This window comes from Caretta caretta, chromosome 21 (genome assembly GCF_965140235.1).
Source record: "Caretta caretta isolate rCarCar2 chromosome 21, rCarCar1.hap1, whole genome shotgun sequence".
Taxonomy (NCBI): Eukaryota; Metazoa; Chordata; order Testudines; family Cheloniidae; genus Caretta; species Caretta caretta.
In genome coordinates this window covers 11608232-11624181 of record NC_134226.1, presented here as the reverse complement: position 1 = coordinate 11624181, position 15950 = coordinate 11608232, and the positions used below count along the sequence as shown (strand labels likewise).

General features: G+C 51.1%; 1 protein-coding gene across 5 annotated transcripts in view; it reads right to left on the bottom strand.

Annotated features, from left to right (window-relative positions):
• Positions 1–1147: 1147 nt before the first annotated feature.
• PPARD (peroxisome proliferator activated receptor delta) overlaps positions 1148–15950 on the bottom strand; it is a 36711-nt gene continuing 21908 nt past the window's right edge. For all 5 annotated transcript variants that reach the window (XM_048826512.2, XM_048826514.2, XM_048826513.2 and 2 more), the window contains 6 exons: positions 14222–14452; positions 13028–13179; positions 11950–12088; positions 10240–10442; positions 6838–7288; positions 1148–6406 (listed from right to left, as the gene is read on the bottom strand). In XM_048826512.2, coding sequence (XP_048682469.1) covers positions 6159–6406; positions 6838–7288; positions 10240–10442; positions 11950–12088; positions 13028–13179; positions 14222–14351 — 1323 coding nt within the window. In that variant the 5' untranslated portion in view covers positions 14352–14452 and the 3' untranslated portion in view covers positions 1148–6158. The remainder of the gene's footprint in view (positions 6407–6837; positions 7289–10239; positions 10443–11949; positions 12089–13027; positions 13180–14221; positions 14453–15950) is intronic.

Genomic DNA, 15950 nt, shown 5'->3' with positions numbered 1-15950 from the left:
CCTGTATTTGTGCACGGTTGGAAGAACGAGAGAGTAGTACAGGAAACCGCTGTCGGCACAATTTACACCAACACAGCAGATTTGCTCCTGCTCAACTTCCCCAGGGGGAAGATGGATATTATTTGCACACCGTTCTTTGGCACATATTCTGTATCCCACTAGACAGGTGGCCTGTTTTCCTAAGCACTGCCCTTAGCACAACTGTCCAGCACAGATGGCCCCACAGCTACCAAGGGACTGGCTGAGTCTGTTTCAATGCAACAGTGGCTTGAAAAAATTGATTACGAAGTAATTCTGTACAGCTCCTAGCACAATGGGGTCCTGGTCCATGACTTGGACTCCTACATGCTACGGTAAGATAAATCATATCCCTGCTCCTCCAGAAGACAGGCTGAGGGAACTGGGCTTATTTAGTCTGCAGAATAGAAGAATGAGGGGGGATCTGACTGCAGCCTTCAACTACCTGAAGGGCGGGTCCAAAGGGGATGCAGCTCAGCTGTTCTCAGTGGTGGCAGATGACAGAACAAGGAGCCATGGTCTCACGTTGCAGTGGGGGAGGTCTAGGTTGGATATTAGGAAACACTATTTCACTAGGAGGGTGGTGAAGCACTGGAATGGGTTGCCTAGGGAGGTGGTGGAATCTCCATCCTTAGAGGTTTTTAAGGCCCAGCTTGACAAAGGCCTGGCTGAGATGATTTAGGTGGTGGTCCTGCTTTGAGCAGAGGTTGGACTAGAATATCCTGAGGTCTCTTCCAACCTTAATCTTCTATGAAACACACACTCAAGCCAGCTGCCTAATTTTATACATGCAAACAGTCCTATTGAAATAAATGGGACTAGCCGTGGGAGTAAAGTTACTTGAGTGAGTAAGCGTTCACATGATTGGCACCCAAGGCCCGAATCCTGCGACAAGCTTTGCGTGGATGGACTCCTGCCCCTGCGCAGAGTCCCATTAATGTGGGTGCAAGGACCCCTCTGTGCATTGCAAATGGCAGGATCCGGCTCTAAGAGGGACCCTCACAAAGCTCCGCCAAAAAACGGTAACTCCCAGTGACTCATCTAATGAAAGAGCTGTTGAAACTTTGCCCACAGGCAGGGCTGGGAGACACTACAAAGTGCTGAAGAAAGCATGGCAATGCGCTAAAAGTTTCTTAAATATTTAGGTCAGATTTATTTCAAGGTAAGTCAGTCTGTGACGCCGTTTATATTAAAAACACTTGGAGGTTTGTACTTCTAGCAAAAATATACATTTCAGTTTGAGGCTTGTTACAACATTGACAACGAGCAAAAGTTCCTCAAGTGATGAAGAGAACGAGAGCCCAGCATCTCTGGGGGCGAGGGCTGGCGGGGAGTCACAGCAGCCTCTCCATTCACAGCCTCGGGGCACTCCAGAGCAGGGGACTGGAGGGTCAGTACAGACACTTTGGAAAGGTACCAATCACAAACCCATCAGTCCGTCATTCACACTTCTCTGGCTCCTTTCACAAGAGGACTTCAAAGTGCTTTACAAACGGGAATTCAATCCAGCCTTACAACGCCTCTGTGAAGTAGGTTTCAGAGGAACAGCCGTGTTAGTCTGTATTCGCAAAAAGAAAAGGAGTACTTGTGGTACCTTAGAGACTAACCAATTTATTTGAGCATGAGCTTTAGCTCACGAAAGCTCATGCTCAAATAAATTGGTTAGTCTCTAAGGTGCCACAAGTACTCCTTTTCTTTCTGTGAAGTAGGGAAGGAAAAGGACTAGCCTCATGAGACAGGTGGGGAAACTGCAGCAAGAGGGGAGGTATGACTTGCCAAAGGAGCCCAGCAAGCTGGCAAAGAGCTGGGAACAGGCCACAAAGGTCTCAACTCAGAGCATCCTCCTGCACTAGCCACTAGACCAGGGGTTTCCAAACAGCAGATTGGGAGCTTGATGGACTATTGGTTCACTTCACAGTGATTTTTACGGGTGGTGCTAAGGGAACCAGCTAAGTTTGGGAACTGCTGCACTACACAACCCTCCTTCCATTAAATGTACATTGCTTAGTACTAGTGTGTGCAGCCATAAACCATACCTAGGAGGGGTAACGTCCCAGGAGTGAGAGAGTGTGTGTAAGACAAGGAGCATAAGGGTGGAATAGGGCTGCAGTTTTGGTGCAGATGACACGTCGGGGTCTGTACCAGCCCCAACCTCTGATATGAGTGCTTACTAGGGAGGACAGAAGAGGTGGGATTGCTAAGCAGTTATGGAAGGGAAACAGATTATTCCTCTGCTTCAGTAAGACATTATTGCACCAGGGTAACCCGTTACCCCAAGGGGGCGGGGAAGGAGTGTAATCCAGGTCCTTTAGCAAGCCTGCTCAGGACACCAGATGTGCCCTGCCCAGTCCTTTCACAGCCACCAGGTCTTCTCTGAAGCGTGCGCAAAAACAGCACTGCCTTATTCCAGGGACCTACTCCATGCGTGTCTCTAGAGGTCCCTTTGCTTACCTTAGAGACAGAGACGCACACACCCCATTAGCTGTGCAGGGAGCTGGAGTCTGTTCTGCCTTGTGCGTCAGCAGATTTGTTACAGAACCTTTATTACCAGGCAGGATGCAGGAGCAGAAGAGAGCCCAGCTGAGCTCTCAGATCCCAGGCTGAGGCTGCAGGGAAAACTTTTTTCCACTTGTCAAGCTGAGCCCATTTGCTCTGGGATCTGTGAGACACAAAGATGGAGCTCCAGGCTGCCATCTGGCCTGCCACTTCTCAGAAGAGAACTGCATGTCCAGGCCTCCCTCTGCCCCCAATACACAGAGAAAGCTGGAGAAGAGCATCGAGGTAAACTCCCAGCGCCAAAACCTTAGGAACTGTGCCAGCCAGTGGCTCTCACATTGGGTAGCACAGTGTAAGCAGACAGCCACCTGCTCATCTCAGAGCGATCATGGGACTAGGCCCTGCAGCGGTGCTGCGTTAATATCACCGCAGCGCCACGGTCACCTGGGAGCTCCAAACAGCAGCACAACCTCCTCCCCCGCTCCTGGGCAGGTGGCGTTCCTCCTTCCGTCCTCCCCTCTACTGGTCCTGAGCTGGATCTCAGGTGGCTTTGGTCCAACTGTCCCAGGTTAAGACTAGACAGACTCCAAAAGCCACAGGCGGAGCGTAAGTGCTGCATGCAGACGGGACCTTGGGTCAACTGCTGTGGTCCCAGCCAGAAAACCCGACTCAGCCTCGAGTCGCTGGGGATACAAAGTGAGAGAACATGGGACTTCCATTTCGGAGAGGCAGACAGTACCACAAGCTGCGAGGAAGTCATGACATGAGATCGCTCTAGGTTCATTAGGGTGCCCAGCCCTTGGATCAGACCACGAAGCCTGAAAGCTAAATTGGTACTTGCAGCTGCCAAAATGGCATCAATGAATAGAGAACTGCTAGGTGGCAGTAGATTGGGTCCAGCTGCTTCGTGCCTGGCCTGGCCTCTTCGAACAGGCTTCTCTCTCTACCCCATCATAAACCCCCATTTGTCACCATGATAAATGCAGTGTTTTTGCTTCCCAGCCCCCAAAATAAATAATACTTGGTATTTATATCACACTTTACAGCTTCAATGCTTTTTACAAACACTAACTAGTTAACCTTCACAGCCCCCCTGCAAGGGAGATTAAACTATTAGTCCCATTTTACAGATGGGGAAACTGAGGCAGGATAGTTTGACTTGCCTAAGGCCACAGAAAAGGTAGTGGCAGGGCTGGGATTAGGACCCGGGAGTTCAGGCATCTCAGACCAGTGCTCGTCACTCTCCAGCAGCAGGTTTCCCTCACACTGCAGCATCAGTGCCTGCCGCTCTCCTAGAAATCTGACATGGAAGAGCTCCAACAGGGCACACATCGTGTGCATGGGCCTGGCTGCTGCAGGACTGCTCCCCATGCTACTCTAACCTCTTCTATGGGATCAGCTGGGGGCACTCTGATCTGCAGAGCAGGAGTCATGCTTCGAGCTGTGCATTCACGAAGGCCTTTCCCATTCCCCATCAGCCCTTTACTTTGGAAAGCGAACGGGCCTCACAGCCCCCACCAGCCCCGCTGGAGCTCAGTGAACGGCACAGCTGCAGGGTGCTACATTTTGCCCTATGCCAGGGGCTCCCCAGCAGTTTCATTCTGCAGACCACTTGGCAAGCAAAGGGTCTCCTCACGACCCACCCGCCCTATGCCCTCAAAAGGTCTCGCCTGCAAAGCTAGATCCGCCCCTGCGCGCGCCCATCCCATCTCAGCAGATTGGTGCAAGTGGAAAGCTTCACACACGACACCAGCACCTGAACCTAGAGTCAAAGTGAATTTACTGCTGGCTAGGGTCTAGGCTGCCCCAGAGACTGAAGGCCTGTCCACAGAGCCGGGGCAGCCCAGGTGGCGGCTGGGCAAGCTTCCCCCGGCGTGCTCCTCTCACATGTCCAGTTCTGAGCAGGGAGGGGTCACGCCCTTCGCCCCACTAGGCGAACTCTGTCTCCTCAGCCCACTCACGCTGTGGCATCCCTGCCGAGACTGCCAATGAAAGTGCCGATTAGTGCCAAGGATGGTAGCAGTGCAGGAACTGGATTGAGAACCACCAGCTCATTGCACACAGGCCACTCAAGAGCCTTTGGATTTCCCACTCACTACAGGCTGGGGCTGGATCTGAGCGCATGACCTGGAGGCCAAAGGCCACTTACCCATCCTTCAACAGCTGCTCTGACCAAGCTGGAGTGTTGCATAGTGGGATCTGCAGTGGTGGGTCTTGGGCTCTTGGCAAATTACCAAAGCAGCCCCTCAGCTGGGCCAGTTTGGATGGCCTCAGTCTGATGACTTAAGCCCCCGAAATAAGTCAGTCACAGGTCACACTTGCTTCCAGGTCACCCCAGCAACCCATGCTGGGATAGTTCGGGGGAGAGATGCTACAACGTAGCTTAGTGATGGCTCCGGCCATTGCTGACACCAACCGCACAGATGCGACCAGCCACAGCAGAAAGAGGCGGGACCCCAGGGATTGGAGGACACCAGTGTACTACAGTGTCTGTGTTGATGGGGAAGGCACCATTGTTGGCCTTACATTGAGAGGCCTCCTCTGGCTATGCCACAGGCTACAGTAGGAAGATCAACGGGGTGGGAAAGGAAACAGCAAGACAGAGAAATTACTATTACTGGTTTTCTGTGACACCCTTGCCTCACCCGGCTCTGCTCACGACTGTCCCCTTCACAGCACAGCCGACCCTTCATCCTCCTAGATCAGCAGAAACTTGAGTCATTCTGACACTTCAAGTCTCCTCTGGACACCCTGGATCAAAGATTGGGAGCAACTGCAGTTTTAGCATCTGCTCTGAAGACTAAGTTGGTTCTTAAAGAGTTAACGCCCACCGCCACCATCCCCCCTACTCCATTTTCTAAGCCAATATAGGAGAGACAGGAAAAGCAGCCTTCCCCTTTGAAATCTAGGGCTACGAAGGACCAGCTCAGACCCAGCAGGGGGTCAGGTACAGGATTCCATGTTACAACCCACAGGAGTGATTCACAAGGCAGAGGAGAATGCACATCTCCCGAGGAAGGCATGCCTGTCTTGTGAATTCAGGGGACTAACCAAAGGTCTCTCCCCGGATGAAGCATCAGTACCCTTCATCAAACAGTCTGGCCTTTCTCTGGGAGATTCTCTCTCGATGGATGGATGCGAGACACTTCCTTTTGTTCCAATGTTCTAGGCTTTACAGCTCTGGCCTAAGAGTCTTCCGAGTGCAATACAAAACCAATGCACAACGGAGACGTGATGTAAGTGCTGCTCCTGGATCTGCCGGATAATCGAGGTATGGAATGGTCTCATTACATCAGACCATACCCTTGTTACAATGCTGGTGCCGTAATCTCACCTCTGCAATGCACGTAAACACGCGGGTCGCTTGGAAGGCAGAAGGGAGCGGCGTGACAGCTGGGCTGCGGAAACAGAAGCCTCGCTTATGTTTTGCCTTTGAGGTTCATAAGTGTGTGTTAACGGAAGCCCGGGCTTAGCACGCAGTAGCCATGAAGTCTCGTGGCAGGTAGGCCTAGGTACCAGATGCAGAGATCATCTAGAAAATAGTTCCAAGTAGAAGAAATGGAAGACGTTGGTTGGGGGAAAAGGGGAGGCTTCTCAGTCACCATTCAAAGTGTTTTGCTCAGGATCCATGGCTTTAAAGCTCCTCAGTACATGTCCTTGTAGATTTCCTGCAGGAGCGGGTGCAATGAGGTCTCCGTCTCTGTCTTTTTAATCTTCTGCACCAGCTGTGCATGCTCGGTCACCAGCTGCCGCAGGTCAGCCATCTTCTGGAGCAGCTTGGGGAAGAGGTACTGAGCGTCCGGGTGGTTGGCCTGCAAGTGGAACTCCAGGGCCTGGAGGATGTTGTCCTGTATCCCCTCCACCCGCTTCACGTCCATCAGGCCAGGGCGGTCTGCAGGGAGAGGATTAACGTGACTCAGAGCGCTACCTACACCACTCCCCTGTTGAGTGCTACCCAGAGGGAAACAGACAGCTGCTTAGGGTTAGGGTCATACAGTGAATCAGAAGTTCGTGGTCCCTAGCCTTGTGTTCAGGCAACTCCCTTCACTGGGCATTTTGGGGATGGGAGCTCCACCCCCACCTTCCCGGTCTGTCTGCCTGCGTTGGTCATGGCCCAACCGCACAGCGGTGCCAGGGAACACAGATCTTGGGAGTCACTGGAAGGCTTCAGTTTCAGCTGTACGTTATTCTTCCCCCCCGTTAATCCACTCTGTGGTGCACCCCTCCTGTTCCCAGCAGGAACGACCTCAGACCCACTCCCCCCAACCCAAGCCCCATCCCTGGCCTTTTTAACGGGTGCGTGGTCGATGGGCCCCAGCTCACCCCCACACAGGATAATGGCAGCCACGAAGAGAGACAGGTCGCTGTCGTCCAGCTCCAGGGCGTTGAACTTCACGGCAAACTCGAACTTGGGCTCCATGATCTCGCTGAAGGGCTTGCGCAGGCTGCGCAGGAATTCGCGTGTGACGAACCCGTTCCCGTTGGCCACCAGGAGCCCGTCCTTGTTCATGATGGAGGCCAGCATGGCGAAGATGGCTTCATGGACCCCGTACTTCAGCAGCGTCACCTGGTCGTTCAGGTAGAGGCCGAGGAAGCTGGGAATGCTCTTGGCGAACTCGGTGAGCTCCCGCACTGTCTCCACCGTGGTGCACTGGCAGCGGTAGAAGACGTGGACCCCGATCTCCTTGTATGGGGGGATCCCGTTGACAAGCTGCTTCCAGACCAGCCCCTTTTCTGCCTGCCACAGGGTGTCCATGTCATGGATCACGAACGGCTGCATGGAAGAGAAGCAAACGGTCAGGATCTCTGCAATGGGGACTCGAGCTGCTGGCCGTACAGAGCGATTGTGCTTTTACCTGGCCCTGGTGTGGAAGATCATTCAAAACCCCATGTGTCCCCAGCCTTCCCTTGCAAGTAATGGCAGCTGCAGCTCCGGGCCTCCCAACTGCAAGAAGCCTGCAGCTGTGCCCTGGAGATCCAGCAGCAAGCACTGCAGAGCAACCAAGGTTGTGTGCTATTAGCAGGTCATAGGAAGCCTGGAAGCACCAAGGCCTCCATTCACAGTAAAGCTCACCAGACAGTCACCAGATCAGAGACAGTAATAGCATGTCGGTCGACTGCTGTGGCAAGCTTCCACCCGGCACGTCAGCGTTTTATGTTGCACGGGGCTGCCGCAGCCAGAAGCCCATTGAACGGGAACAGCGAGAGGAGGGCTGCAGCACGTCAGGAAGCGGAGGACAACTATCACTCCTCCAAGCTACTTTTAGCCCTGGTTGTTGGAGATGCTGATCATCTCCGCGACTCCAGGCAAACCTTTGCAGAGCATCAGGAACCTTGAATGGTGGGAGCATGGTGCTGTACATGAATCAAGTCAGCAGGGAAAGGAGGAGGAGAAGTGGGTGAACTCCCCAGCTGGTTTTAAATGGAACTGCTGCAGTTCATGACAACAGGTAGTGGAGAGTGTTGGTGCAGGGTTATAACTCCATCTCTGAATGGCAAAGCACTTCTAAGGCTGGGGAAAATCTATCTAGAAAGACATTTCCCCAATACAACCCCCTATCCTCACCCCACCCCCCCAAAAGAAAAAGTAACGAAGAAATGCATCAACAATGTCAAATACTTGATAGGATCGTAGAAACGTGGGACTGGAAGGGACCTTGAGAGGTCACCTAGTCCAGTCCCCTGTGCTGAGGCAGGGCCAAGTACAGCTAGACCATTCCTGACAGTTAGTCTATTTCAGAAAGACATTCCTTTTGGGCATATGCAAATCATTAACTCCATGGCACCAGGAGTCTGAAAATTGCCAGCAATGGACGTGCTGGAAATCACTAGCGTGAATGGATTTGATAGTCAGTGCTATTAATTTACCTCTGGTTAACCAGTTCTTAAAACCTCCAGTGACAGAGATTCCCCACCTCCCTTGGAAGCCTGTTCCAGAGCTTAACTACCCTTATTGTTAGCGAGTTTTTCCTACTATAACACCTAAAATTCCACTGCTGCAGATTACTGCTTGTCCTACCTTCAGTGGACAGAGAACAACTGAACCCCATCCTCTTTATAACAGCCCTTAATATATCTGAAGACTTATGAGTCTAAAGAAAAGGAGTACTTGTGGCACCTTAGAGACTAACCAATTTATCTGAGCATAAGCTTTCGTGAGCTACAGCTCACTTCATCGGATGGATACTGTGGAAAATACAGAAGATGTTTTTATACACACAGACCATGAAAAAATGGGTGTTTATCACTACAAAAGGTTTTCTCTCTCCCCACCCCACCCTCCTGCTGGTAATAGCTTATGTAAAGTGATCACTCTCCTTACAATGTGTATGATAATCAAGGTGGGCCATTTCCAATCATACACATTGTAAGGAGAGTGATCACTTTACATAAGCTATTACCAGCAGGAGAGTGGGGTGGGGGGAGAGAAAACCTTTTGTAGTGATAAACACCCATTTTTTCATGGTCTGTGTGTATAAAAACCATCTTCTGTATTTTCCACAGTATCCATCCGATGAAGTGAGCTGTAGCTCACGAAAGCTTATGCTCAGATAAATTGGTTAGTCTCTAAGGTGCCACAAGTCCTCCTGCTCTTTTTGCGAATACAGACTAACACGGCTGCTACTCTGAAACTTATCAGTCTAAGTAAGTCACCCCACTTTGTCAACAAACCATTGATAACTACTCTGAGTACAGTCTTTCAACCAGGTGTGTACCCCCGATAGTAATTTCATCTAGACCAGTGGCTCTCAACCTTTCCAGACTCCTGTGCTCCTTTCAGGAGGCTGATTTGTCTTGCGGACCCCCAAGTTTCACCTCACTTAAAACCTACCAGCTTACAAAATCAGACATAAAAATACAGAAAAGTGTCACAGCCACTAGTACTGAAAAATTGCTTCCTTTCTCATTTTTAACCATATAATTATAAAACAAATTACAACCCCAGGTTGAGAAACCCTGATATAGTATATAAAGCAGTATATTGTCTGTATGAAAATTGTCTGAATTTTGTCTGTAGGAACATTGTCTGTATGAAATTTTAGTCTGTACTGACTTCGCTAGTGCTTTTCATGTAGCCTGTTGTAAAACTAGGCAAATATCTAAATGAGTTGACATACCCTCTGGAAGACCTCTGCGTACCCCTGGTGGAGAACCACTGATCTAGACCACGTTTCTCTTGTTTCCTTATTAGAAGGTGACATGGGGCTGCATCAAAAGCCTTACTAAAAATCAAGATATCATGTCTACAAATTTCCCCCATCTACTAGGCCAAGAACCCTGTCAAAGAAGGAAGTGAGTTGCTTTGGCATGATTTGTTCTTGACAAATCTCTGCTGGCTATTACTTAGAACCCTATTAACCTCTAGGTACTTACAAACTGATTCTTTCATAATTTGTTCCAAGTATCAAAGTTAGGCTGACTGCTCTATAGTTTCCAGGGTCCTCTTTGTTCCCCTTTGTAATGATAGATACTATGTTTGCCCATCTCCAGTCCTCACCCATCCTTCATGAGTTCAAAGACCATCGCTAATAGTTCTGAGATTGCTTCAAAGTACCGCAGTGTGAAGTTCAGACCCTGCTGACTTGAATACTTGTAACTTAAATAGTCTTTGACCTGTTCTTTCCCTAGCAACATGCCCTGTCCTGCCCTGCCTTGGAAATAAAGGCCAGTGCTTTTAGCGCTGTTATTAGCCCTCTGGTTTGCCCACCTGCGAGGAGCACTCACCGGGGTGCTGCCGGTCTTCCCAGTGAGGATGCCTCTTGCCTTATTTTTGGTCATGTTGAAGTTTTTCAGGTAGGCGTCGTAGATGTGCTTGGAGAAAGCTTTCAGGTCAGCCACCTGCGGGTTCTGGCAGCTGATCTCGCTCGCCGTCAGGCCCGCTACCAGCTTCCTCTTCTCTGCTTCTGGCATGCGGCCAAAACGAATGGCTGTTACGTAACAAAGTGGGCATGATCAACAAGTCCTGGGAGAAACCGCAAGGGGCTAGGGACACACACATCTGCACTGGCATCAATGACACCAGCTCCTGACAGTAAGCACCCTGCGCGTACGGGACCCTGGCTCCCATGGGAACCTCTTGTTTAAAGCCTTCGGTGTGACAGAATCATCAAGGCACCATGGTGCAGAGCTCCTCCAGGCTACACACTGCCTAGTGCATCAATGTGAGGTCATTATAACCTCATGTTCCAATGAAGACTCTGTTTAGATCTACAGTGCGAGCTCTCCACTGCGGTAATTTGGGCTCTCAAGAGACAGAGACCTGCTCCTCGGACAGGCACTGCTCTTCGTTCAATAGGAGGATTGTTGGGCTTTAAACTACTGTGTTTTGGATAAAACTGCCCGTTCCTATGCACGCTACACGTTCCAGGAACAGACAGCAATGACAGGTAGTTGCTTGGCTCAGTAGTCAATACTGCAAGGGATTGGCACTCGGACCACAGCCCGTGCTGCTCCAGACGAATGAGACCAAGGGGAAAGTTGAGGCCAAGCACTGGGTTTGGAACTAGCTAGACGGCCAGAGCTACAGGGCTGAATCCAGAGACAATTCAGCCCTTAGGATAAAGTGAGTCGCGTACTGCGTGGGTCCTCTCTGCTCTGAGTCAACTCTGAGCCACATCCTGGCCTCTGCACCATTCCCTTTGCGCTGCTCCAGAGATGTGAAGAGTCCCTGTGCACAGGAGAACCCCTGAGTGGTGTAAAGGGGGCAGAGACAGCTCTTTGCCCCCCACTCCTGGCCCCCTCGGATATGGTGGGCATGCTAGGGGTGTGGTTGGGGCAACCTTGAAGCTGCTCTGATTTGCTCCCAGGCCTGAGCTGGCCTCCAGCCCCTCTCAGGACCAGAACAGAAATATGGTAGAAAAGCACTTACACCCACCCAGGCCCCTTCCCAGAACATTCAGCATCCCTGAGGCAAACCTTTGAGTCCCAGGGAACTTTTTAAGAGAGCAGGGGATTTGCTCTGGTGTCCGCCCCCTAAAGTTTCCCCTATTCCCCCTTCCCGCCCCCCCGTGGAGCATTCTGTGCACACAGCTGCTGCTCCCCCCCAGAAGAGGCTGGACTGGGCATACACAGCTTTGGAGGTGAAAGGAGCTACAGGAAGGTAAAATGCTGTTTGCTATTTTTTCCTCTGGATGCCCTTTTGCTCTGTTGTCATTTGAAGGGACCTCTGTAGCTGCTTGGCTTCATTCAGGAATGAGACTGCCTCTGTCTGCACTGCAGACCTGACCGAGGTCTGGCCAGGCAGGACAATTTCTGTTTGCACAAGGGACTAGTGATGTTGAGAGCTCAGCTCGAGACATTTTAAAGCGGCACCAACTGTCAGAACCTGCTAGGCACCTGGCCTCTTGAAACCTGGCCCCTATGCGGTGTCTCAGTTGGGTGCCCTCGATCCTTTCGGTGCGCACCACACGCACAATCGCCACCCGCGCCCCTCACCGTTGTGCGACATGCCCAGCGAGAGGCATTTCTGGAAGCGACAATATTGGCACTTGTTGCGGTTCTTCCTCTGGATTTTACAGTTCCGGTCACACTTCTCGTACTCCAGCTTCATGCGGATCGTCCGACGGAAGAAACCCTGCGGGGGAAGGGGGGGGGGTGTTGCAGAGGGAGTCGGGAGAGAGAAAGCAGCATTACTAACAGTGCCTCAGAACAGCATCAGCTGACGCCTGCAAAAGGCTGCCTGCGGTGCTCCGGGCTTCGTGCCGCTCTGACCCTCTTAAAGGTTCACTCCGGGTGGAGAGGAGGTACCGGCAGCAAGCAGAGAAGCTGCCAAACGAAGAGATCACTTTCCACTCAGTCCTCTTGGAACAAAAAGAGCCTCTGTCACAAGGGGGACGACGCAGAAGGCATTGCCGAGGGCCAGGGAAGGCCTTGATGTTTTGTACACAAGTCGAGAAACCAGGTGGTTGCAATACCACACGTGGCCAGGAGGGAGAGACGAACAAAACAAGTTCTAACTTCCCAACTCCCTCCCTGTCGACTCCAGCATTTGCTAGCCCTAAGGAATGTTTGGCAGCACCCAGGCGCTGGCTAACGCAGCCCCTCCGGCATCTGCTGTGGGGGAAGGAATTTTATAGCCACAGTCAAGCAAGGGCCGCATGCTCACAGGGCGAAAAGAACACATGTCCACTGCTGGCCTGCGGCAGAGATCAGCCAAGGAGCCGCTTTAAAAGTGAGCCCAGTGGTCCCGGAGTTTTGCTATATGAAGCGCAATGAGGGGACAAGAGCAGAGCTACGTTGCTGCTCAACTCCTGCACAATGTAGGACCCAAGGCAGCTCTTGCCTCTCCCAAGGCAGAGCCTCTGCCCTTTCTGTTACTGTCTGTCCTTCCACTCCCCCACAATCATGATCCATTAACACCACAGCCCCACAGAGTTAAGGGCAAGATCAGAAGCCCAGGCTATTAGGAACTCAGTGGGTTTCAGTTTTAGTTCTCCAGGGGAGACACAGAAGGGCGCAAAGCCTCGCTCTGTTGCCTTCGCAATGGACAGGGTCTATCGCATGCACTCCGTACCTTGCAGCCCTCGCATGCATGCACTCCGTAATGAAATCCTGATGCTATATCCCCACAGACCCTGCATTCCACATTCAGACTTGCAGCAGATGTCTCCTCGCAGCCCATCTGGAGTTGGTCTGACAGGGATGGAGAAGAGCTCTGGGAGAGGTCTAAAGGGATACAAAGAGGAAACGAAAAAAGCGTTTCTAGGCTGGTGGAGAATGCACATGAGCATTTAACAGTCCTACAGAAGAGTGACTGAACAGAGAAGATCTCCTCTCCTCTCCTCTCCAGGTCATCAGATCCCATGACAGAAGCTCTCTATGGTCAGGCTACTGGCTTCTGCACGTTATTGATGGGAAACAACAGTTTTCATATGTAACAATTTCAATCATTTAGGTTTTCTTCCTTTTGGCATTTGGATTCAGGCTGGAAAATGAAACCCAATGGGTAAATTCCATATTCCCAGTTCTTAGGCATTAGCCCGATGCTGTTGTGCTGGGCTCCTCAGGATGGCAGGAGAGAGATTTAAGCAATAATAAAATACTTGCTTCACAGCGAGCTTTCCCTCCCCCCACTGAAACCCAGGCACTAAATTCTGGGCCTAAAATTACTTGAGCGTTCCTTTAATTTTTGTCTTCTGACTCTCAGCAAATGGCCAAGCAGAGCGAATCACCTTCTTTTTAGTGAAATGATTAAGCCTTCCAGGAGCTTGGCTGCCAATGAATCAGTTCAGAAAAAAAGATTAAAACAAGCCAGACTCCATTCACACGTAAGTCCCTGTGCAGCTCAGCACACAGGAACAGACCAGTGCCCGGCACATTTGGCAGGAGCCAACAGCTGCTGCTTCAAAGGGAGGCAAGCTTTCTGCAGCCCTTCATTCACATCACTGTCCAGGGGGCAGAAAATTCCTTCCTATCTCAAGACAAGTTGTGGCACAGGGCAAGATTCCTCTCACTTTAAGCTGGAAATTCTATTCCTAGTTATACAAACATCTGGTCATTTTCAGCCTCTTGTTCGAGCACTCTCGGCCAAAAGCCTGGAGCTGGGGAACGTACTCCTGACAGGGCTGTGCCACTCTGGCCCCCCTGCATGATGTGTTCCTTAATGCAGGCATTTTCCCTGGGAAAAATGGTTTTCACCCTGTGAAGCCAGCACCCATTGTTCATTGGATACAGCTGCTTGATGCCCAGCTGCGCCCCTCCCACTTACCTGTATAGCTGCTAGAAGGCAGCGAACTATCTGGTCCTCCACTTGGGTCTGAGGTGTCACCTGCTGCTATCACTGCCTCTTCCTTTTCCTCCTTCTTGACCTCAAGTACTTCCTTCTGTAGCTGTTCCATAACTGATCACCCCTCAGTGCCAAGACTGCAGCCCCTGTCATAGCTCTGGCATCATCCGCGTCTGTCCGGAGATGGACCCCTCCCGGGTTGTTCCTGCTAGCCTGTGGGAAAGATGGGAAACATCAGCGGCCATCAGCAGAACAGCAGCTTTTGTGCTGAGCTCCTATCACACAGCAGCCGAGAAGGAGAGAGACTGACTACAACCCTGCTCGTCCCACTCTGGCTTTCCTACCTATCCAAAAAAGGAAGCCGGGCCAGGGACCTTTGGCAGGTTATTGCTATGGCCAAGACACCGACTTCCTCCTTAGAAAGACGCTTCTCTCTCCAGACCCGGATAATTACGAGCTTCCAGTACAAACGGTCCATGTTCATGTAGTTCATTCAGAAAGCACTGATTTTCTCCACTCTAAAATCCACAGAAAGTCTTCTAGTTCAGTCCCCAGATAGAGCCCAATGGCCACATGGCTCCAGACTGCATGCTGTCCCAGAGGAAACACACAGCAACACAGCAGAGGAGACGGGAGCCCAAGAACCTGGCCCCATTCCTCCCTTTGCAGATCTGCAGGTACTAGGAATGCTAGGGAGATGTCCCACTATAACTTGGGGTCGGAGGGTCTGATGTCACAAGGGAGCTACCAGAGTCGGTGGCTCAGGAGCTGTAGCTAACCACCTTCAGTTGGAAGAATGATTCGTGTGATGAGGGTGAAGGAAGAAAGGAGAAAGTAAACCAGAGTCCTTCAGCCTAATTATACATTTGTTGGTCTGCACGACTGCCTGAATCAGGCACCAGAGTAGGCCAGAGCAATCCACGTTTCTGCAGAATCCTATCCAAAGCTGCGGGGCAGAAGCTGGGCATATCATCACGTTGGGTCCTTCCAGAACAACACTGCTGAAACCGGGGACTGAGACAGCAGCCACGATGGATGAATTACACCGGAGCTACTGCCTAGTTCATTTATATTTACAGGCAAGCGCAAACACAGATGAGGCCAGGGAGAATAGGAAGGCATACAAGAGGCCACCACTACTCCGGATTATATTGCACATTCCTTCCAAGGCTCTCAAAGCACTTCACAAGGGAAGGCCAGGATCATGAACCACATTTAACAGACAGCGAAACTGAGGCACAGAGAAATGCAGTGACTTGCCCACAGTCACACAGGGAGCTAGTGGCAGGGCTGGGAATCCCATGCCCTGTCCACTAAACCACAAGGCCTGTCTGAACATATTACATTCCACTCATTAGGTCTGATCCTGCCACACCCACCAAGCCGAAAGCTTTAATGATGTTACTAGGAGAGTGACAGGGAAACAAATTTAGTGCCCCATGCGACAGACACCGCCAGACAAAGGCTCAATGCAATAGCACTGAACCCAGTGGCTAGCAAGAAGCCGCAGGTCTCTCTACTGGCTACTCGCTAGGGCGACAGCCTCCTGTGGGCCTCTGGGATCACACTGGTTTCAGTCATGCTGCGAGAAGTTACATCATTGCTATTGCTGCATGTTTCTTTTTATTCATTTATGTTGTAACTGGCCCCCCTTGCTCTGCCAAAAATCAGTCATTTAAATATTTTCCTATTGCTCCATGCAGCTGCCGAG